Genomic DNA, 24,950 nt, shown 5'->3' with positions numbered 1-24,950 from the left:
CAGCCCTTGCATCAGCACAGGTGCCTCAATCAGAGGCACAGTTTTTGACTGAGCCATCTGTGCTGAAACTGAGATAGCGTGAAAGCCTGACCTGTTGAAGGGGGGGGGGGGTAGGCTTAAAGACTGGAGTTGAGCACCCCTGGTGTAAGGTGTAATAGATCAGTCTCAACACTAAAGCACCGGTGTAACGTTTTGTTGCTGTAAGACTAATAAATATCCCCTGTAGTTAGCTGTTTAACCAATGTACAGGCTTTAGCAATTCTGTATGCCTTTGGTGTAGGCCCCATATATATTAAAGAGCTACAGATGCAGCGGCCATAATTTTACGAAATCACGCGATTTATACCTCGGAATACCCATGTGATGGAGCGGGATTACTTCCAACCATACCGCCTTAAGACGATACTGCAGGCGAGTGCATAAAATGGCATTTTAGTGTTCTGGCTTATAAACACCTGAAATTGACACAGTAGCACAGTACTGTACACATTACAATTCATTCATTTCATTGCATATAATTGCACACAATCCATAAAATTCAAACAAAGCAACCGTGATAAACACGTGTGCTTGGATCGATTGGCCGCATCCATGCCACGTGGAGTACAGCAGCGCACACGAAAACTGCGCCGTGATGCCTTAAAATAACAGCCGCTACATCTGTACAGATGTTGCATACATTATTAACCCTGTCAACGTGCAATAACGCGTTTAATAAAGTCATTGTTTGCAATAGCACTACTGTAAAATAAAGTGCCACTGTTAACAGCAGCGGTAACATCATTACATCTGCAAATGTAAAAAAAAATTACAACATTGTTGATTGTACCTAGTAAAATAAATGAATGTATAATGTGAAAATAAAAGAACAGTAAAATAAAGTGGTCAACAAAAAAAATATATAGTGACCCATGGCTCAGGTGGAAAATAGTCTGTTCAAGCCATTTTTTTTTATATCCAACAGACATTAGGTTATCTTAAATTGAGAGGTGTCTATTTTTACTCAGTAGGTTCCATATTATAGGGGCCACAGGTCAATAATGGTCCGGAAGACATTTATAGATGTTTTTAAAAGGTTAAAAAAATAAGACTATAGAAAAAGCCCATTCGGGATCACTGGAATTTCACGGTTATTGAAATTTTGAGAATAAATTATATATTTCCTTGTGTGTTCCACCATACAGTACAAACCTCCTACCTAACCAATGTTACTCTAGGAGAGGCCTTTTACATATTAGGAGCTCCTAAAGCAGAAAACCAACTGAGCATCGACAACACTTCCAGGTGCCTATTTTACTGTGCACTCAAGAAATTTGGCCTAATTCCACTTAAACAGGAAAGAATTCTATTTCACTAGCTGCCAGTTTGTTGAGGTAACTTTTTGTTGTCAAAGCAAAGAAAAAGTTAAAGAAAAGGCATGGATTTGCTCACTTATTACTGTGAAACTGCTGATGGATAGCACACCAGCTGTAATAGTGATTGATAACATGTAGAAAAGGCTCCTTACACACAATGAGCTATACATAAGAGGGCATACGAAACTAAATCATGGTTCTTTATTTCTAGTATCTATAAAGGCAAGTGGATTATGTCGTAGATTCTTACAATGTTCCATGCTGTGAGCTGCTGGCACTGGAAACTGCAGTAAATTAGAACTGAAGCTGGTACAGTATGCACCTCCCTCAACTCACACCTCGTATAATCAACTTTATTATGGGGTTGTGTAATGTTGTGTCTAAACTGTTAGTTTCTATTAGAGGGAGATGACGGCTGAAAGTAAGAAAAAGTGTAAAAAAATCAAATAAAATTGGGCACATACAGTACAGTAGCAACTTCCAGTTCGGCACTATCGGACTTCATTTTATATATATACAGTATATCCCAGCATCCTCTTCCCCCTTTGTGCTGCTGTGGATGCACACACACAGACATATATATATATATGAGACAGAGAGAGAGAGACAGAGAGAGAGAGAGAGAGAGACAGAGAGACAGAGAGACAGAGAGAGAGACACACACACACACACAGAGAGAGAGAGAGATATCATCAAAAATGAATAGACGATACCGTTCTGTGGCCAACGAAATGCTGTTATTTGTGAGAGCTTTCGAGATACACTGATCTCTTCTTCAGGCGAAATTGTATTGAATAAAGCAAGCAAGGGGTTTACTCATAAACAGTGCATCTTGGATTGTGACTAGAACCCATCCCTCCCCCCTGTATAGTGTGCGATTTATGACTTGAGGTGTTAAATAATCTCTGAATGTGAGGGATGTAAGAGTGTGTGTGTGTGTGTGTGTGTGTGTGTGTGTGTGTGTGTGTGTGTGTGTGTGTGTGTGTGTGTGTGTGTGTGTGTGTGTGTGTGTGTGTATGTATGTAAATATAAATAAATAAAGAGCCCACAGTGTATACAGTGCTTTACAAAAGGTGTGTGGAGTGGGCGTGTATATCAATGGTGTGGGTAGGAGTGGAAATGTGAGAGGGTGTTGCATTACTAAAAGTGTGTGTGGATACTATGTGGTTCTTATTGGTATATAGGGCTGAAGTTACATAGAGTATTTGCATGTGTAAGAGACAGCTGTGTGTACATACATATAGCACAGTATGTATAGACATGGCCTTTAGCATTCATGCGAAGAGAGTTCTCTCATGTTAGTAGTGACGCATAAAACTTTGATCTCGGTTTAGGTCACCACTAATTGTTCCGAACAGTTGCATAAATTTGTATTCATGCAACCATCACTCTTTCGGTGTTCTATGATTACCTGTGAGTATGACCACCTTCATGTATGTATGTATGTATGTATATATGTATGAAGTAAGGACATTTTATTCTCCTGCCTGTGCTGCAAAGCCTTATTCAAGGCTATTGGGACTGTGTAGTTCACTTTCAACCAAGGGTACTTCAGTGATTGTGAACACAGTGTGTAACCTGAGAGGAGTTCCTGATATTACCAGCCTCTCTGCTGCAGTCACAGAAAGGATTTTATCCTTACATGCCTGTTTATTTCAGCTACATTATCATATCTCGTCCTGGATTCTTATAAGGATATTCTACGTATTTATCCCACAGGTGTTAGACATTTAACCACCTGTTGTCTCTGATTTGCGCCTTTTGCATTTTGTCTTTTTGTATATTATTGGAGTTGTGTACATCCATTACAGCAGCACTCATTTGATACCATTTTTACTATTGTTGATCATAAGTTTTGCGCACCTCATTTTGCCTTTTTTCAATATATATATATATATATATATATATATATATATATATATATATATATATATTAGAAACAAACAGTTTATGTACAATATTATATAACTTTATAAAGTTGATTAATATTATTTATTAAAGTAGAAAAGTCAGGTAATTTGCGTAAGAAGCTGAGTTCTTTGGGCTGCCATTCCACGCTGAAAACATTATAATCTTCGGTTAATTACAAGGTAGGTTTATTAAAAATCTGTGGGCAGGTTTACCTGTGGGTCACATTTACCAAGCGAGGCTAAGCCATAGTGTATAAACACACACAGCCCCTGTAAGCTCAGCATGGGCAAATATATCTACACGCCCCCTTTTTATATATTATATAAAAATTATATTTTATATATTTTTATGATTGTCACGTGTATTACTAATGTGAAGCACTATGTACACTAATGGCGCTCTATATATAAAGACATACATACATACATACATACATACATACATACATACATACATATTAGGAAGGCATGTTCCCCTTGTTCAGGAAGATTTATATTCCATTCATATTTAAACATTTCGTATAACGTTTTAGGGTCTTGTTCCATAGTATATTATCTAAGGAAGCTATTCAAGCCATTTTGTACAAAATTCCATATTGCCTTCAAAATTGTAGTAGATGTAGATAGAGCACAGCCAGGGAAATCCGGCTTCTGGTATCCAGAGAAGGGAAAAAATAGCCAGGCAACTCCAAACTAAATTAGTGATCAATTTATTGCATGCTAGAAATACAATAAAAACGGACTACATGAACGCACCCACGCACCTACGCGTTGATAAAGTGTTGTTGCATGAAACGCGTAGGTGCGTTCATGTAGTCCGTTTTTATTGTATTTCTAGCATGCAATAAATTGATCACTAATTTCGTTTGGAGCTGCCTGGCTATTTTTTCCCTTCTCTGGATACCAGAAGCAGGATTCCCCTGGCTGCGCTCTATCTACATCTACTACAATTCTGAATCTACACCTGGATGGACTGCACGCCACGGACGATGGGAGTGTCCCTTGGAGTGTACAGGTAAAGAGCCGCAGTGCCTTATGATATATCCTGTACACAACGGACATTATTACACATATATCTACATTCTGGTTGGGTGTTTATTGAAGTGTCAATTGATGTGGGTGTCACGTGGACATCCTCTAGACACTTATCCCCTCCAGCTCAATTATATTATTATACTGTGGACACTCCATCTTCATCTGGATACACATTTATATATTCTCTACAGACGGAACCGGGTCTGATTGTTGAGCACTACACTCACACTCATATTGCCTTCAATGAGGATTTCCAGATGAAAATGGCCTGAACAGCTGCTTCGGACCATATAGAATGTGACCCTTAAACTCCATTCGCAGCATACAGTATTAAATTGGGGTTGTGATTACAGCACTAAAAGTTTCGTTAAAGTAGGCATTTTATATTGTACTTTATTTATTATAAATTCTACTGTGATAAATCCTCTCTGTATATGGTAGAAGTCTAGTATACTATATACATTGCTTTATCACTGATAATTGCACTGAATAGTAGCAGAAACTTGGAACTACAGTATTGAGTGTCCCAGACAGGTACAGAGATCTGTCTCTCAGAGACTTATTCAGATCAGGGTTTAAAATATGTGTCTAAGATGTGGAGAGGTGCTCTGACTTAATCCAACATTTACTCATTATGTTAACCTAAAGTTCTTAGGTGACACTGCTGCATTCATACATGGACTATGTGCTATCCCAGGTCAGAAGGCAAACATTAAGTAGAACTCACCAAAGTCATAATACATGGAACATGTTTAAATAGAGATCTTTGTTGTGGAACAAGGTGGAAAGTGGAAGGTGGAAGCCGGAGATGTGGAAAACGGAGATAGCAATGTTTTTCTTTAAAACTAACAGATCAAAAACAGTCTGTATAACTGATTACAATATCTGGTGTTATTTTCCCTGTCATTACGAGAGAACAAAATGCCCAGGAAATTTTAATGAACCTTTCATGGGAAACATCTGCCTTCATCAGGAAAAGGAAATTGATGAAAGAAGAAGCTTCCCTTCCAGAAAATGTTTTAATTTAGATAGATATCACTATCCACCCTTAAATGTGAAATATTGTCACAGGAAATGCTACAATGAAAACAATGGACACTGCTTAATATGTTGTGAACCCACTTCCCAGTGTGGGAATTCAACTAAATAGAACTAAAGTCTTCTCCTGTCCATTCACAACATATTGATTAAGAGCCAATGAGTCTTCACAGTATGCTTCATGTATTCAATGTTCAGTTATGAAGGCTTTGGAGAAAACCTTTGAACAAGAGCTACACCACTTAATTAACATTGGAAAGTTTATCATACAGTATATCCTGTCTGAAACATGGTAATGTACTCACAAGTTACATAGTTACATAGTAGATGAGGTTGTAGAAAGACATACATCCATAAAGTTCAACCTACAGTATGCTACATTTAGAAGACAGATACCTTATCCTACAGTATATTTGTACCGACAGAATAGTGATCCAGAGGAAGGCAAACAAAATACCACAGTGAAAAATCCTCCAATGATATCTTATCAGGGGGAAAATAAATTCTTTCCTGACTCCAAATAATGTCCTCCCATGTTTACTTATTTGGTATATCTCTGTATACCTTTCCTTTCTAAAAAGATGTCCAACTTTTTTTATTTTAACTACAAATTTTTATTGGGTTTTTTCTTTTTTGTTTCAACAAGGCATTATAGACAGTTATACATTTGTTTCACATGTGCTCCCTTACACAATTGTCTGACCCGTGCCTCATGACACAGAAAACACACATTACATTGAACCGGGAAGGAGGGGAGGGGTGGTGAACTGTAATTTTCTCCTTTCCTCGACCACGGATGAGCTTTGGTTTCTCCCAGCCACTGTCCAGAGAACCCGCCGGCATGTCCCTGTGGTCCCTATTCTTTCCTACGTGTTTCCTAAAAGGAACTTTCCGATACTATGTCCTCTAGCATTGATTAGACGAGAATGCACCTAAATCTATTATAACCACACGGTGGCATTGTTCACCCCCTGGATGTCTGTCTGGGCCAGCCATGGCAGCCAAACCTTTTGGAAATTTGTGCCAGTGTCGTTAACCAAACTTGTTAACTTTTCCATCTGGCAAACAAACCAAATTTTATTCTGAATCTTGTCGATAGATGGAATTGTATTTTGTTTCCACACTGCTGCCATCTCGCACCTCGTGGCTGTTGCAAAATGTGCAACTAATTTGTTCTCCGCTCTGACTCATTCCTGTTCAGGTTTGTTTAATAGAAAGAGCCAGGGGTTCAGTTGAATCCTGAGGCCCAAAATCCTCTCTAGCCAATTGCGAATTTGCTCCCACAGTGGGGCTATTCGAGGGCAGGACCACATCATGTGTAACAGGTCCGCTGGCTCTCCACATTACTTAGGACACAAGGGAGAGTAACCCGGGACAAATTTAGATAATTTTACCGGGGTGAGGTACCACCTCATTAGTATCTTATATGCTTTCTCCTTTAATGTTTTGCATATGGAACTCTTGGTTGCTGCCTTAAAAATCTCACTTCACTCTTCCTCCTCTAGCGTTGCGTTTAAATCTGCCTCCCACGGAGATATAAACCTTAACTTCTGGGAGTAGCCCCTTCCTGAACCGATTACTTCTCCACACATTCTAGATGTTAGTCCCCATGTGTCATTACCCAACACACAGAGTGTTTCAAAATTCGTCAAAGGTGGACGTATCGTGTATTTGGTGTAAAATGCCCTGATCTGGAGGTACCTAAAAAAAATTGTGTTAGGAATGTCTTTATCTGACTGGATCTGATTAAATGTTTTAATGGTGATTCTACCCTCCAGATTTTTCAATCTTCCCACCCCATGTTGATTCCAAACCTTGACATTTTTACTATCTAGACCAGGAGCAAAATCCGGGTTGCCATAAAGAGGAGTCATCAGGGAGTGCCTAGAAGTCAGTGAGCATCTACATTTTATAGCCTCTCAGATTGCGAGTGAGTTGACCATTGAGGTGAGCGGTTTACTTATTGCTTTGAGTCTAATTTTGGGGTACCAGATAAGGTTACAGAGATCCACAGGGGCACCTTTTTTGAACATACCTAATGTATCTGCCATCACAGTTTCCATGGGTAATGAATTCCACATGTTAACTGCCCTTACTGTAAATAACCATTTCCTTTGTTGTTGATAAATTCTCCTTTCCTCCAACCTTAAGGGATGACCCTGTTTCCTTTGTATTGCCCTTGGGATGAATAGTTCTTTTATATGATTACCACGTGTATTACTACTGTGAAGCGCTATGTACATTAATGGCGCTATACAAATAAAGACATACAATACAATACGAATATATTTGTATATAGTTATCATATCCTCTCTTCGACGCCTCTTTTCTAATGTAAACAAATTTAATTTAGCTAGCCTCTGCTCATAAGTTATATTTTTATTTGCTGTACACTGTACGGTGGAGGTTTTTTGACACTTCGTTACCTGCCATAACTTAAATAACTTGTAGTTGAAACCTATTCCAAAGTCACATTGCAAAGGCAATATAACCAACTTCACACTGATGTAACCCAAAAGGTCAAAACAGCTGTCTGTGAGTTTATTTTACTGGCGATGATCTTCTTTAACCCAGGCTGTGCTAAAAAGCTGTATAATGCGGCAGGCATAAAATTATAGGGGTCTATGTTAAAATGGACATGAAGTAAAAGGTGAGACTGTGTGCTCATTTGCATGTAATTTCCCAGAATCCCTGGCTGCAGTGCAAGCAATGTATGCTAAGGCTGCGCTTATAGTACTGGCTATGCGACATAGACGCGACCGCTGACGTCAGCCGTCGCTATTCCGTGCAGGAGACCAAGGGAGGGCAACAGGGGGCATGGCCGTGAGCGGTTCGCCCTCATTGGCTGAACCGCTCAAGTGCCGCTGATGTCACTCTGCGCTGCTGTTGATCTCAATTTTTTTGGACTGCAGCGATTTCTGTGACGTCACACGTCGCCGTCGCCCCGACTATGGGTGGTCGCTATGGACTACATTGAGTTGCTTTGCGGCTGCACGCCGTCGCCATCGTTATAGCCAGTACTATAAGCGCAGCCTGAGAGATAATGGTGAAAAGCAGGGTTGCAGACCTGTCTGAGACATGTTAATGTGCTCAGAAGTGGTATTTTTATTTGCTGTATGTCACATTTCCTAAAGTCTTTAATATTCGTGTTAAATATTACAATGTGCAAGGTAGCATGTTTAGGGACGTCCATAATTACAAATCAACAGAATATATGTGACCTACATAAAAACAGTCCTCTACTCATATTAGTATCCGTCAATCTGGCTCAAACACAGGGTGCATATATCCGACTAATGTCCTGATTTTAAAAACAGAGCACAGGATTAGAAAAGTACATTAATGGGGAAGTGGCACACTATCAAGAGACAGGGAATAGTTTAACACTGAGGAAATATAACAACTCGAATCAAACATACATATTATTATATTGTTATGACCAGCCTCAACATATGAAAGGAAGCATTACTAAAATAATCAGCACTTACTTAACTGCAAATATTTGATCTTCAACTTCTAAGGTTCCAAGCCTCTTATATATTGCATGCATAAACTTGTCTCCCTGGTAAGCTGTTCCTCTACCATCCAATGAGGCAACAATAATTTCTTCAGAACTTGCCAGGTATGTCTTCCAGCCAATTGAAAATGTGTGTTGTACTTCCTGACTCGATGGGCCACCATACCTGGAAAAAAATGCACCCATCTAATTTACTGTTTGTTTAGCAGTGTTTCAGTTGAGTGTTTATGCTAAGTTGAAATGATTTTATTTTATTATTTCTGTCTTATAGATTCTGAGCATGTGCAGTCAGATCTTTATTCACCTGTTTACTGCATTTCCATATCCTTATGCTTTTAGTCATGTACAGCAACCAATATTTCACTTTACTTTTTCTTCTATATTTTAAAAGTAATCTGTGTTGCTCATTTACAAAAATAAATATGTTTTAATGTATTTATTCATTGCCTGCATTGTGAGGTTCCCTGGAGCTGAATCACATTGGCCTAAGTTGGCCTAAGTTCTAGTGACCCTCCAACTCCCGATATATCAAATACTGAATACTGTACTTGCCCAGTAGAGACAATGACCCACATTTATTAACTGCCATTTCATAAAACCACTTCTAACATAGAAGACACCTTACAGCCTATTCACGTGATAGTTTTTTTTTACATTTCCTTTCCTTTTTTAATGAATGATACAAGCCCATCTGGTTTTTTTCAAAGTTTGCATCTTTAATTAGACAGGGGGAGATACAGGTGCGCCTACGAGTATTCTAAAACTTGCCTTAGAAAATCTGGGGCTAGCACCAACAAGACCCAGGTACATGCTGGGTACATGCTGCAAACATTTCAGTGAAATTTCTGCAGAGACTAATGGCCCATCGGATTAACACAGCAGGGGTCCCTGGCAGTCCCATTCAGTTTGAATGGGACTGCCAGGGACCCCCGCTGTTAATCCTATGGGCTATTAGTCTGTCTGCAGAAATATCACTGAAATGTTGCAGCATGTACCCAGCATGTACCCAGCATGTACCCAGCATGTACCCAGCATGTACCTGGGTCTTGTTGGGGATTGCCCCAGATATGTTTTAGAATACTCGTCAGCACTACAGTACTGTAGTACATTTGAATGATTTAACATAATTAGTCATAAATTCTGAATATTTGAATTAATATTGAACTTCATTTTCCTGCTCCCAAAAAATATGAATGTAATCAATGAGATTTATATTGGTGAAATAAGCAGAGATGTGCAAATCGCTGCGATTCTCTGCGCTGGAATGTCAACCAAACGTTTTACAAGTTAGAAAAATCAGTGCAAAATTTGATAGAACTTTTGGGATCAAACGTTCTACCGAAATGACGCAAATAGTTACAATTGTGCTATTTCCCCCTTTTAAATGAGGCAAAGTAGCAGCCCCGCCACTTGCTTTTTCACAAGTTCGATCACATTTTGAAAGTGAAAGCGTAAGAAAGTAATAGGGAGTTATTCAAATGTTCCACTTTTTGTATAGAAGCGAACATATTTTAGGTAATATTCGTCAACTTGGACTAAGTGAGCAAAATGTTTGCACATCTCTAAGATAAGGTGTCCTGGACACTGTAGTACATTTGAATGATTTAACATAATTAGTCATAAATTCTGAATATTTGAATTAATATTGAACTTCATTTTCCTGCTCCCAAAAAATATGAATGTAATCAATGAGATTTATATTGGTGAAATAAGCAGAGATGTGCAAATCGCTGCGATTCTCTGCGCTGGAATTTCAACCAAACGTTTTACAAGTTAGAAAAATCAGTGCAAAATTTGATAGAACTTTTGGGATCAAACGTTCTACCGAAATGACGCAAATAGTTACAATTGTGCTATTTCCCCCTTTTAAATGAGGCAAAGTAGCAGCCCCGCCACTTGCTTTTTCACAAGTTCGATCACATTTTGAAAGTGAAAGCGTAAGAAAGTAATAGGGAGTTATTCAAATGTTCCACTTTTTGTATAGAAGCGAACATATTTTAGGTAATATTCGTCAACTTGGACTAAGTGAGCAAAATGTTTGCACATCTCTAAGATAAGGTGTCCTGGACACTATTACCGTATGCACAGCAGACAGGGAAAGGGTTGTTTTTTTTAATGTAATTTTCAACTTTAAATTTTAACTGATATTAATTAGTGCTCATGAAAACTACATACACATAAAGAAGGAGAGGATACTTCTTGGATTCATCAAAATATGGAGGTAAAGTCATCTTATACCAGAAAGCTAAAAGACAAAAGACATAAATGCTTTCTTTAAAAGGAAATACAAAGAACATTCAGCACATACAGTAACATGCGTAATACAAATATACCACACATCAGAAGTATTTACTTGAATTATTATGTTGTATATTTTTAACCCCACCAATGACTAAAGCAATTCTTTTTCTCAACTGCGGCCATTGTGCTATTAATTCAAAACCTGCAAATAAATGTTGTATATACACTGTAGCTTACACAACAACACAATATTAACCAGGAAAATGAAATGTGAAATACACAAGATGAAAAAGACATTTCCCAGGAAATGGCAATAAAATAGAAAATAAATACTCGTGCACTTTTGCTGTAACTGTTCTGGCTAACAGTGATGCTTATGGGAGAAATGCAAATGATAGTTTCACACTGGGTGTGAATATGATGATATATCATACTTATTCCATCTTGCACGATGTTTCCAATTTTTTCTGACGGCATCTGAATTGTTTGCAGATTAGCTTCCAGGTTGTAGTTGCCTTCCAATATTCGTAGCTCTAAATAAAGCATTGCATTCATAAACAACAGGAATATTTATATGTGAGAGAGCGTTCATAATACATAAACAAATATTGATAATCACAGGAAATATAAATGTTACATAGTGAACACTTTCTTTAGAAGTGTTCAATTTGATTACATCCATGATATAGATATAGATATAATTCAGGCTCATATTACTAAGTGGGTCTGTTCCATGTGACACCTTCAGCCCCGGTAAGACACCTTAAGGGCCATTCAGCTATTGTAACTGGGCTGTTGGGTGTCTTCTGGTGGCAAGACGTGTCATGGGATATCACCACAACTAAATATGGGAGTAAGTGTCAGAATAAAAAAAAAATGGATATAACTACCTTTATTATCACTTCCGTCATGAAGTGTGAAAATAGGAAGACCTGGTCCTAGAAGATTAAAAACAGTATTTGTAAATACTAGTACAGTATACAATAACATTTAGTTGATGTAACAGTTTTGTCTTGTATAACTGTAGGTTTATTCCTTTGTCCCATTGCATCTCACGGTCACAAAATGTCAGTACTCTTGAGCACATTGTTACAGCGGCTATGTCCTTGCATTGTGAATATAACATCCAATGTAACAGCAAATGCCAGAGTTGAAATATAGTGAAATACCCAATCATTGTACATATTTAACATCTATTTTATAAGATAAGATATCTTAGGTTTTTGAAGTTCAGAAATTAATGCCCAATTCAAAATTGTTCAACAGCAAATATATTGAATTATACAACACATGCTGCTATCTTTATGAGCTACACTAGTATGAGGATCACACATAACCCAGGAAGGAATACAGCAGCAATTCCAAACTTGCAGTGAATCTTGGTAATGTTATATGTGACGGGAGACCAGGACGTTTAGAAATGTATACTGGGATCACTCAATAGGCAAAACAAGGCAGTGAAATACAATGGGGTTTATTTGGATAAAACCTCGGAAACACAACAAAAATAAAAAAAGCCAGAAATATACACACTTAATCGGGGGTCTGGGATTGAGATCTAGCCTTTGCTAGGTGCTGGGCACCCGCTTGCAAGGGCTTACACTGATCGGGACCTTGTCCCGGACGTCTTGGACCGAGATTCGGTAGAAAATCCTGACCGGGACCTCGTCCTGATTATCCTGGAACTTTCATCAAGAAATCCTGACCGCGATCGCTACGTTAGATTTGTAGAACTTGGCCGCAAAAAACGGCAAGGCAGACTTTCTTAGCTTCAAAACGAAGCCGGTTGCTCTGCTATTTCGAACAGAGCAACTTTGAAAGCCTGCCCTAGCTTCATCGACTCAAGTCACTGGATCGTCTGGTTCTCTGACTCGGCCATCTCCTTACATACACTATGCTAAGCTTTCCTTAGCATGGAGGTATGAGGAATTCCTCCCTGCCAGCCAATAGGAATAGGGGCTTGTCCTTTGGCTGACGGAAAGCCTGGTGTGTGGGAAATATGATTTAGCGAATGGAAAAAGCACCTTCGAGCTGTATCGCCCCCAACTAACTCATTGCCACCTGCTGGGCAGGCTCCACCAAGTCTGGCAGATACAGAAGGTGTCCCCACAGGGTGCCCTTTGTTCTCCGGACTTGGCAATTCGCCTTTCCTCGCCCACCAAATGGTCTTTTCACCTCTGGACATCCTCTCCTTTTTGAAGTACGGACTCTATACAGACATGCCAGCGTCTATGCTGATGCCCTGGCTGACTGTATAGAGCCTTATAACAAATGTATAAAACATTATAAAGTACACTTTAATAAAGTATGCACCTTGGGGAACCTTATACTTATAAGGGAAATGGATTTGAAATATTTGGGCTCAAAACTAATGGAGTCTGGGGGACACTGGGTTGCCCCGGTGTAATTCACCCCACGTACCTGCAAATCATGCCTGCTCGCTGGGGAGAATTAAAGGACTACCGGTGACTTCGGCCATCGAACTCCTGCAAACAAAATAATTGTATTTCTACCCAAATACCCTGCCTAAAACTTACACATATGAAGTTTCACAGTTCTAGGGGCAAGGGAACATGAAAACAGAAAAAAAGCACGGGTCACTTTATTTTTCACATGTATAATCCCTGGTCCCTGGCTTATTGTGCTATTGAGCTGCCAGGGACCCCACGGTTTCAGGGGCAACAAGAGGGCTTAACCTTTATTGTATGGCCTGGTTACCCCCTCCCATCACATTATAGATACACTATAGTATTTTATAAATCATAATGTGCCCATTTTGAAGAGTTCACTTGGGATCTGATCCACAAAACTCCGTCAACCCAGGGCTCATAACGTCACGTTATAGAATTTGATAATTAACATTATTTTCACTGAAGCCTACCCACAAAGTTAATTTATATAGAAAAACAATGGGCATCGTATATCTTATTTGCATAACCTCTACGTTACGTTTGCATTCGCTTCCAATAACGTGCAGTTTAGTATGTTACTCCCATCCAGACCCTGAGAGGGCTTTTGAGAAGAGAAAGAGAGGGAGATATCTCAGTTGTGTTCAGAGGTATCTTCCCAGTCCCCACGTGTTCAGGGAGGTATTCAAGACCCTCTCTCCCACACCTCTCTCTCTCTCCCCCCCTCTCTCTCCCCTCCCCACTCTCTCCCCCAAAACATGACAACGTAACGTTCTTGTCGTTTCTAGATACACGTTACGGCATTACATGATCTTAACTTAGGTTAATGTCACGTTACGCCACTTAACAGGGCTCTGTGGATCGCCCCTAGAAAGCATGGAGTAAGAATAAAAAAGGAATAGGATAAAATGAAGAAAGTTAAAGGTAGAACACAAAAAATTCTAGAATAAATAAGTAATAAGTAAGTGAGACCTGGACTGTTGTATTGGGAACCACTGGTCTAGATAATATGTAACTGCATATATACTGTACCTACCATAGCAGTAAAGTGAATAATACTTTGCTTTATGACTGAACTTTGCAGAGTAATACTGGCACCTTTCCTTTCTTAGATTACAGGTAATGCATTGCTTTTCACGAAGGCTTCCTCTGAGACTAATTCTAGAATGAGAGAAGAGAATATCTAAACAATATATATAATATAATATATAATAACTGGCTTTGCAGTAAAACCAACGTCACACTCGGGAAGTAGGGGGTCCCCGAGGCTGAAACCAATGCGGTTCAGCTCATGAGACCCCCCCACACACACACTTATTTTTTTGCTCTTAAGAAAATAATTTCTATGTCACAGAACTAAATTTAGCTATTTTTTGATGATTATTTCATGATTTGTGCCCCAATAAAAACAAATAATAGATACCGATAAATATTCCTTCTTCCTGGAAATCCTTCAAATTCGTTACTTGTGTAATATCTGTAAAATAATAAACATATATGTATAAATATATCTCTTTTTCACAGCCAATACATTACATATAAAGGTAATGGAAAATCTGACTTATGAGGAAAGGCTAACTAAAATATATTTGTTTATATGTGTTTATATTAGTAAGGATGCCTCTAAGAGGGGATATGATAACTGTAAACAAATATATTCGGGGTCAATGCAATGAGCTTTTAAATTAACTATTCATTCCAAGGACAGTACAAACGACACAGGGTATCCCTCAAAGTTGGAGAAAAGGAGATTTCACCAGCAACAAAGGGAAGGTTTCTTAACAGTAAGGGCAGTTGCAATGTGGAATTCATTGCGATGATATAATTAACTAATACAGGGTAGCCCTCTATATTCATTCTATCGTGGCTAATCTGGCCAATTGTGTACATTGCATGTATTAAATGGTTTTACTCTTATTATTGTTGAAATGTTTGAGTTCATGAATAAACTTTGTAGTCTTTGGACCCTGGACCTGCTAAGCTGGTATAACACTTACCCAGCCTTTACGTCCAAGGATCCGGGTTCATCTGGTCCTAGGTTGATGTTGTGGACAATGAAGGGTGTGGATTGGCAGTTCTTCTATCTGGGAGCCGTTGGTCCAATAAGCAGGGCCATTGTACTTCCAGACAGAGAGGTGCCTATCTCATCAAGTGATAGTGAGCTGGCACAGGGAACAGTAGGAGGTAGGTGCTGTTCTCATTGGCCAGTTCATAATTCCAAACCTCCTTGACCTTTGTCCTTAATTCACACTGCCCTGTGTCATACTCTGTTAGGCAGAGACCATAGCTCCATACCCCACCTGGGTGATGGATTGTATGGGAAACACAGACCTAATGCTCTGACTTTCTTACAATACACTATGTTAGTCTGTTATATTGAGAAGCAGGTTAACAAATATTTAGCTTACTTTTTTGTAATATTGGTCTCTTATGTTCTCCCCTTTGGACTTACTGGGTAAGACAAGGATTGCTTCCACGAGCTACCCTGAGTTGACCTGTTATTGCAAACCAGATAAGTATATGACTGTTACATATGCCACTGAGATTATGATCCTATGAGGGTATCAGGTCCTCTTAGTTTCTTCTATTAGGAGATTGGAGGTCACCATAGGTACCCACCACTGAAGGCCTTTAGTCATTTCATTGGGGTCTTGATCTTTTTACAATGGGTGTTCAGGTTCTATCGCTACCTGCATATTGATTAACTCTCTGTGGGGTAGGTCAAGGGCCATTGCTATATGCTTTATATGTTACGTTTAGCTAGAACACCTTTCTGCTATACTGTATGCCATCGGTCCTATAATAAGGTTCTGGCTTCCTTTACTGCCTGAAATGTTACAATGATATGTATTTGGGATATGTATGTACTTTGAGATGATTGGATGCACATTTGCTAGGTAGCGGTGACACCGCCTTTTTTCTGGTGGCATCTTCCATATCCGTGCAGCCTTGTTGTCTTGCAATACCGAGACAATATCTGTGATTTGTTCTTATTTAATTTAAGCGGCTTATTCTGCACTTTATTTATGTTTATCGTCTTTGACGCTTAGATTATGTTCAGCGGCGGGCGACAGATTTGAAAATCCGTCGTCTCTAGGCACTTAGCTGTTGCGGCTGCCTCCTTGCTGCCGCCACCTCCTCCTTGGTACCTCCACCTTCTGAACTGCAGTGTCAAATGATGCCGGGACGTCCCCAATGTGACGTTGCACTGTGTCCCGTTGCCATGGTAACGAGACATCATGACATCATTTGACGCTGCTACTTTGCATTGCCATGGCAACGAGGCACTGTGTGATGTCACGTTGGTGACATCTGCGGTGTCATTTGACGCTGTGGTTCAGAAGGAGAAGTAGGGTGCAAGGTAAGGAGGCGGCCGCAACAGCTGAGTGACTTCCCACCAGGACTGATAGGCCCGAGACCACAGCAAAAGTATATCTGGGAGGAAATTTTTGCCGCCCCAAAATTTTGCCAACATAGGTCTGGGCCTAATGGGGAATCTGTCACTGAATCCATGTTGAATGTTAGCATGTTGTTCTATTTGATCATAGAGTGTGATGTTTGTTTATTAGGGTTGTTTGCCCTTGTCCATTTTCATGTTATTTGTGATTTTCTTTTGTTTCGATATATTAGAGCGACTTGTAACAATTGCCATTGTGGCTTGAAAAAGGATCATGGTGAGCCAAAACGTTGCTGCTGCTTGCTACAATGTCTCCTGATGTCTTTAGAATCGTTTAATAAACTACGTTTTTTTGCACTTTTCACTACATTGGAGCTGTGAACTATTCTTATTTTTGTCATTACCCATGGAGACTGTGATGGCAGATACAATAGATATCTTCCCAAAAAATGTTGGCCATCTTTTTGGAAAGGTATACAGGGATATACCAAATAAGTAAACATGTGAAGAATGTTGACCCAGGGAGTAATCAGACTGCCATTACTGGAGTTAGGAAGGAATCAATTTTTCCACTTATGAGACATCATTGGATAATGTATCACTGAGGCTTTTTGTTTGCCTTCCTCTGGATCAATATACAGTCAATGCAAATATAGAATAACTATCTGTCATCTAAATTTAAAATACTGTACAGTAGGTTGAACTTCGATGGACAAATGTCTTTTTTCAACCTCATCTACTATGTAACTATATAACATATCTACATGAAGATTAAATATTCAAGAATTGCCTATTTGTTATTTAATCAAATTAATCATGACATACTTACATTGCTTCATCAGTAACTAATATTATATAAATTGCTTCCCAGTGTCCGCTTGTAACTGGTATAGCATTTTCCTAATGAAGAAGAGGGTGAAACTTACTGTATGTTATCAACACAAGTCATACAGGTTTTCCATTAAAAAAAAAATTTCATCTTAAAAATCCAACACAGACCAGGATTTCCAAGTCTCCATTCTCCATAGAAATGTATGTCATTAAAAAACAGCCAACAATGAGGTGAGGCTTAGAAACCCTGGATTGCATTGAAATCCAATGAAGTGACAGGTTAGCAATACTGGTGCTAGGTGAATATACTGTACATTAAGCAGGGCTATGCACAAAAGGAAAGGGTGATGGTATAAAAAGTATCAAAAAGTAACAACAATTAATCTACAGTACCTGTTATTTTTCACATGCAACTATGTGCATGGTAATATCAGCGCGTTTTTTGAAATATAGAATTATACGTTAATGGGTGTTGTTATTTGTTAATGCAAATTTCGATATCTTTCTGCTGTGTAAATATATCAATATATCTCCTTATTGTTATACTTTGTTTTCATAGCTTTACTGTCATAGCTAAAAAGGTAATACAAGTAACATCATATATTTAACTCAATGTCATTTAATTCCCTGCAAGCAACATTGGTAGATTAAATGTAATACTACAAAATAATACATGAAAAGAACAAAATCCTCCCCAAAAATGTAAATGTTTACAATCATGCTACAGTACATACCGCAGAATCATTGACATAATGTATATGTTTATATCCATTCCGGTCGCTAAAAATTTTGTAATATGATAAGTTGTCGGAAGTAAATACTGGCAGCGAAGGGAAGAACTGCAAAATATAATTCATTCAAATGATAAATCAAAACAATGAAATCTTACATGCTGAAAAGACCATCAGCACCAGAGTACTGCAGCTCTCCCCCTACAAAATAGCAAACTCCATAACCTGTCCCGTCACAAGGGCTCCTCGACTGTCAGCCCTTGAGAACTTTAGTAAACATCATAAAGATCTATAAAGGAGTTAAAGCAAATTTGCTGCTCAAAATGTGGTTGAATATGGTATAATACTAATTTTTAACCTGCAAATATTACTCGGCTAGTGTTAGCAGAGGCGGATTTTGCACAAGGCTAACTAAGCTATAGCCTAATGCGGCAATTTTTTGGGGGGAGGGAGGGGAATTTTTGGGGGAGGAAATTTGCGAGTCTTACCTACTTACCACCTGTAGCGTTGCGTTGTCATGGTGAAACTACATCAAATGTAACATGACGATGCATTGCCATGACAACGCAGTCACATGCCACCGTGACATCATGACGCCGCTATGTTGTGGAGGAGGGCCACCCCCGGGCCTACAGGCTGCAAAAAGGTAAGTCCACTTCAGATGTGTTAAAATGGGGTATTAAAGGCTTACAAGGGGAAACACAATGTACGGGCTCATTATAGGGCCATAATTGACAAAAACGTTATATGTATAAAGTCTGTATATGCTGAAGTGGCCTAAACTGATGCTTCATGTATTGGGCTTAGGACACAAATATAACCAAGGGCCTCAAGTGAATCAGCGGGGGAGCGGAGAAAGCTTAACAAGGGGGGGGAGAGGGCCCACTTGCGTATTGCATTTTTCTACAGTTAAACATGGATGGATGCAGAGCAAACTGACTCAGATGGACACATACAGAGCTGGTGAATGGGGGGAGAGCTGAGATAACTGTCCCGAATCCGGCAGCTGCGGGTTGCCCAGCTGGAGCTGGAAGTTGGGCCCAGCCAGAGGTCAACTTCTGCGTCTGGCTGCTGGTCCTCTAGTTCATGCTGGGCACCAGCTGCAGGGGGACCCTCCCCCTGGCAGGGCCTGCCACTTTCCAACTCCAGCCCGTGACGGAAGTTAAGCCTGACCAGAAGGCGGGCCCAACTTTCGCATCCACTCGTAAGTATAGTGTGTGTAGTGGGGTTTTGTGGGGGTATTGTGCGTGTGTAGGGGGTATTGTATTTGTAGGGAGGTATTGTGTAGGTTTTTTATGGGATGTGTAGGTGGTGGGGAGCTTTGTGGGGGTATGGTGTGTTTGTGTGTGTGTGCGGGGGGATGTTCATGGGGGTATTGTGTGTGGCCAGTGGGGTGGGGGGCTGAGTAGGGGGCTGAGTGTGAGGGGGTATTGAGGGAGTGGGAGGGAGTGGGATTGAGTGAGAGAAGGTAGGGCATTGAGTGATAGCAAAGGTGGAGAGAGTGTGAGTGTGAGAGGGGGTTTAAGAAGGGAAGAGGGGAGGGGGGAGAGAGAGAGTGTAAGACGGGGAGTGAGAGGGGAAAGAGTCATAGACAGAGGTGGGGAGAGAAATTCATGGAAGAAGGGGGGGAATGGAGGAGAGGAGTGAGAGCGAGAATGTGTGTAAGAGAAAGAGGTGTGGGCGCAAAGCCGCCGACATAGGGTGGGCCCCTGGTGGAAACTGTAGCCCTGGTCCCAGGGAAAGCTGTCAGCGGCCTTGGACACATACTTAAACTGACTTCCTTAACTTGGACACGAACAGACTACCTTAGGAGATTTTTTCCAGTTTTCTATCCTGGGTATCCCCAAGATTTCTGGAGTATCCTGGTCATTCCAGGAGATTTGACCAGTCTGTATCTTGATGGCCCCCTTGATATTGGAGCCATCCAAGGGTTTTCCCCAGGAGCCCAGGGATCCAGTCTGAGCCTGCTTGGCTACCATATTACTGTATACATTTTGTTCTAAAATACATTTCATATATTTGTATTTAGGAGGTGGCTTGTCTTGACACAGTATCACTCTTTATTTAAATCACAATGATAAGAATTAAAATGTTCCCATTCATTTGTGTTTCAATCGAGATGATATATTTTTTTAAAAGAAGCAAAGTGAACAAATAAGACGCAGATGCTCATTTAGTGGGAAAGTGGATGTGTTTGCATTTGCATCGTTAAATGTAAAAGGAATCAACTATCAAGACATTGCAGAATAGAACGATCCATCAAGTCCTAATGCAACTATAATTAACTTTATGTTTGTACTGCTGTTACAAGAAGTCATTAGCTTTTGATTCGCACATTGCGTTAATTAGTGTAATAATGCATTATTTGCACACAACATATGAAATTATTCTGCAATGAATTTTAACTGATTCATAGAAGTACGAATAAAACTCCAGAAAGTTGAAGAAAAGGATAAAAATATTCAGCAATGAGCCAAACATTTTAGTCACAGTTATTTGACTCATAATGCGAAAGACTAAAATGGTATATATTATAACATTTTAATATAAAATTAAGATGCTTACAGTATAACATATTAATTACTATGCAAGAATGCAATAGGATTTGATCATTCTTAAATATATATATATACCATACAATACCGGTTGAAGCACGACATCAAGGGACAACACACAGGTAAGTTGATCACAAGTTCTTTGTAAATATATATGTCAATGTAAAAATGGATTTAAAAAATGAATGAAAACATAAGATACTTACAACACCAATCCATCCTGTTTGACTTGCTTCTAAATGCTGTTGATTCTGATATAAAAAAAAACAAGATTGTAAGAACATTCTAAAACAATAAAACATTTAAAATATTATGTGTTTCAAAATTAATAAAACAAAAAAAAAACACAGAAAATGTAAAGCTTTAATGTGCATTATTCACTTTCACGAGTGTATGTGCATATTACCGGTATTTACTATTCTGAACATTAATTGATAATCTAAAACTGCAGTGGTTTGGTACAGTAAGTGCAAACTGTATGGGGTCACATTATGTCAGTTTTACCCTTAAAAAATCATTTCAGTTCTGTTTTTCACCAATCAGTAGCATAAATCCTCTTACTATAGGTCAAGCAATTCTTGGAAGGTAATTAACCTTTCATTCTAATATTAAGCAATTAATTAACCCAATATGCATTTTACAATCAATGCTTACTTACAGATGCAGCCCTATTTAAGTTTGTTTTAGGGACGAGGAAACAAAATAGAACAACTTCCAAAAAATTGAGTTGTTATTCTCACTTCAGAGTACATTGTTGCTGCAGATTCTTTGACTAGAAACTTGCGAAACTTTACAAAATGCATTCGCTAACTTTTTCACGCTTTTTTGTTTCCTAGCGTACTAGTTTGCAGAATTCGGAAATCACACATTTCCACCATCAAGTTGCTGTTTTGCAGCTCAGTCACAATTTGCAAGTACTGTAACTTGCTAAGCCTTTTGATTTTGTTTAACGATGCCAACTCCTATCCATACCCAGAAATTGGGCTTTTGTTGGGGAAACAGTTAGCATCGTTAAACAAAATTAGAAATGCTAAACAAACTTTGACTGTGCTGTGACTCAGCCCTGACTGATTTGTGATTATTTTCATGAAAACAAAAAGGTCCACGTTTACATGGTTCAAAAACTCAAGCAAAAGCTTTGCACATCGTTATCTTTGAAATGTGAAACAAATAGTAAATTCCATTAATATGTACCTTTGGGCAAATCCATGTATTTGAACTTTTCTTAAAATCACATATTGATATGACTGATATATTCTGTGTTCTTGTCACCCACTGCACACAGACACGCTCATCCAGTATCCATATTGCCCAACTAAAATAGTATTCGCTGGGAACATAAAGAATAACATTTTACACCTATATTCATAAGGAGAGGAGCAGTGAGAGAAACATACTGCAACATACAGTATGTGTGTCATTATTATGGTGGTACCTTGAAGATATCAGGCTAGGAACAGGCACTTCTGCTGTATTTATAACTGCTGGGTCATCAACCTTCACGATAAACAGTTTGACTGTTGGATTTTTTGCTCCAGCCTTTCAAAGAAATATATTAAATATAAATAATGTTAGTAACAATATTGCCAGCAAAAATAGAATTTTTTTTAGTTCAAACCGAAGGGGTTGGCTTAGAAAAAATATGCCACAACGGAGTCTTACACAGGGGCAATATTTGAGGAGGGCAGGGGGCAGTTGCTTTATTCCCTGTGTTTTAAGCCAAGTTCTAATTACGTTATTATTCATGGTTATCCCCTATCACAATGGTTTCCAACTTTTTAGGGGGTTAAGGAGCGCTATGTGAAATTCTGCGGAACCCAAACCCTTTCTAACAGCATGGCTGAGATCAGATGCATTACAAGACTGTAACAATGGTATTTGGGACAAAGCTAAATTTTTAAAGGTTCCAATGACTGAGCTCCAGATCATAACCAATGCTAACACCACCCTAACTCCTGTTACTAGTTTTAAATACTTGGGCATATGGGTTGACTCCCATTTAACATCGGGTGCACATTGATACCCTGACATTGCGAGCTTCCCCCCCCCCCACACACACAATTTCAATCCTCATAAGCCCGCACTCTTCCCCCCCCTCTTCCCATGTACTTCTCTCCCCTCCGTCTCACTCCCTCTTCCTCACTCACCCCCTCCCGCCTCGCACGCATGCATTTCTCTCCCTTGCATCTCACTCTTACTCTGTTTTCCTCACTCACTTCCTCCCTCACCACCTCTCTCCTCTCACTCGCCCCCACCTTCCATCAGTTACCCCACTCTCACTCAATTCCCCCTCCCCTCACACAATCCCCACCCACAAAATACAAACCAAAAGAACACAACACCACAAAATACATACAACCATCCCACACCCCAAAAACACACAACAATAACAACAACAACAACAAAACAAATACATATCACCACCCCAAAACATATTAAAAATACACCACCCACCCTCATCAATACATATTAAAAATACACTCACCACCCCAAAACATGTACAAAAACACCCACCCCATGTAAAAATACACCCCCCACCCCCCAATATATATTACAAATACGCCCCTGCCAATACATATAAAAAAACACCACCTCCTCCCCCACCCCCCAATATGTATAAAATTCCAACTTACCTTGGGGATGGTGTCAGGCCAGACTCGGCGGCTGTGGTGGGCCCAGCCCACCGGTGCTGCAAGTTGGGCCCAACCACTGGCTGGGCCCGGCTGCCAAGAGCCTGTCACCCCTTGGCCCCCGGCTCTCACCCACCTGTTGGACTCCCTCACTCAAACCCACGCAAGTTTATGATGCTGGTGCGTGCCGGGCCGCCCTCTCATGCCGGCGCACACTGGAAGCTAGGCCAAGTTTACTTCCGTTGTGAGCCGACGTCAGAGAGGCACGTCACGTGCCAGCGGCAGAAGCTCAGCATGGGACAGAGTGAGGGAGAGGTCTGGAGCTGGGTAGAGCAGGGGCCGGCGGCGAGAGGAACCGCAGCCCCTAGGCCCGGCAAACCTGTCACGGCTCTCCCCTCGATCGGCGGCCATGTGCACTACTATTTCCTAAACACTGCAGCCTAGAATCTTTCATAAATGGTTCATTTTATTTTGCACTAGGGACTCTATTACTAAATGACGTCACAATACGTTTCAATCCCTTTATCCTAATCAAGCCTTCACGTATCCTATCTATTTGTTATCTTTAATGTATTTTCTTTCAAATGTAATTGAGGTTTCTTTTTAGTTTGTTTATTTTAAGGCTGCAGACCAAGCAATATCCTACATGTGTGCTTTTTTTAAATAAATCAGTTCCATACTATGAGAAAATACTTGTAGCATTTTTTAAACTACTCTGAATTACATTTCGAATGTATTATAATGTAACACACATTTTTTGTTTCTATAGCAACCATTTACAAAGTCACATCTCCTGCCTCTTCTGAAACAGCTTCTGGCACACCCCTTTATGAGCCCTGCCCTCTCTGTAGCAGTGCACCAATTGTATCTTGTGCCATTCTGGTCACATGGTCTTCCCCACAGAACTTTGCATCTTTAGTTTTTTTATGCTGCACTGGCAGCTATTTAGTGAACCCCAGAGCCGAATCTGCTCCGATCGATCACAGGATAACAGATGGATCAGTAACTTAGCTAATTATTTATCCTTGTATGGAGTTTATGAATGCACCTATATTACAGTGAATTTTTATTTTTAAACTGCAGCTTAGACTGTTGCTTTAAGAGCTGTAACACAAATGCAAGCCACCTGTATATAATACTTAACTGTACAATATAGTATGACATTCATGCTCCAATCAATGTCTCAAAGAAAGGAAATGACGTGCACCAGTGGCTAAAATAATGGTACTGGTTTTTGTTTTGACTTTCCATTGATGTATTACTATGGTAAAAAATTAAAGTGTTTCTCAGACGTTGTGTAAG

The 24,950-nt window shown here is 39.6% G+C and overlaps 1 protein-coding gene across 1 annotated transcript in view; it reads right to left on the bottom strand.

Moving 5' to 3' along the window:
* Positions 1-24,950, bottom strand: part of LOC142499614 (prolyl endopeptidase FAP-like) — a 64,976-nt gene that overhangs the window by 13,984 nt on the left and 26,042 nt on the right. Inside the window, exons 10-20 of the mRNA XM_075609215.1 lie at positions 22,454-22,557; positions 22,213-22,348; positions 21,225-21,269; positions 18,467-18,571; positions 17,731-17,801; positions 14,928-14,981; positions 14,541-14,665; positions 11,987-12,034; positions 11,531-11,629; positions 11,031-11,100; positions 8,827-9,021 (exon numbers count right to left, since the gene is read on the bottom strand). Coding sequence (XP_075465330.1) covers positions 8,827-9,021; positions 11,031-11,100; positions 11,531-11,629; positions 11,987-12,034; positions 14,541-14,665; positions 14,928-14,981; positions 17,731-17,801; positions 18,467-18,571; positions 21,225-21,269; positions 22,213-22,348; positions 22,454-22,557 — 1,052 coding nt within the window. The remainder of the gene's footprint in view (positions 1-8,826; positions 9,022-11,030; positions 11,101-11,530; positions 11,630-11,986; positions 12,035-14,540; positions 14,666-14,927; positions 14,982-17,730; positions 17,802-18,466; positions 18,572-21,224; positions 21,270-22,212; positions 22,349-22,453; positions 22,558-24,950) is intronic.

The sequence above is a fragment of the Ascaphus truei genome, chromosome 7 (genome assembly GCF_040206685.1).
Source record: "Ascaphus truei isolate aAscTru1 chromosome 7, aAscTru1.hap1, whole genome shotgun sequence".
NCBI lineage: Eukaryota > Metazoa > Chordata > Amphibia > Anura > Ascaphidae > Ascaphus > Ascaphus truei.
The sequence above is the reverse complement of the archived record's forward strand: the minus strand, read 5'-3'. Positions and strand labels throughout refer to the sequence as shown.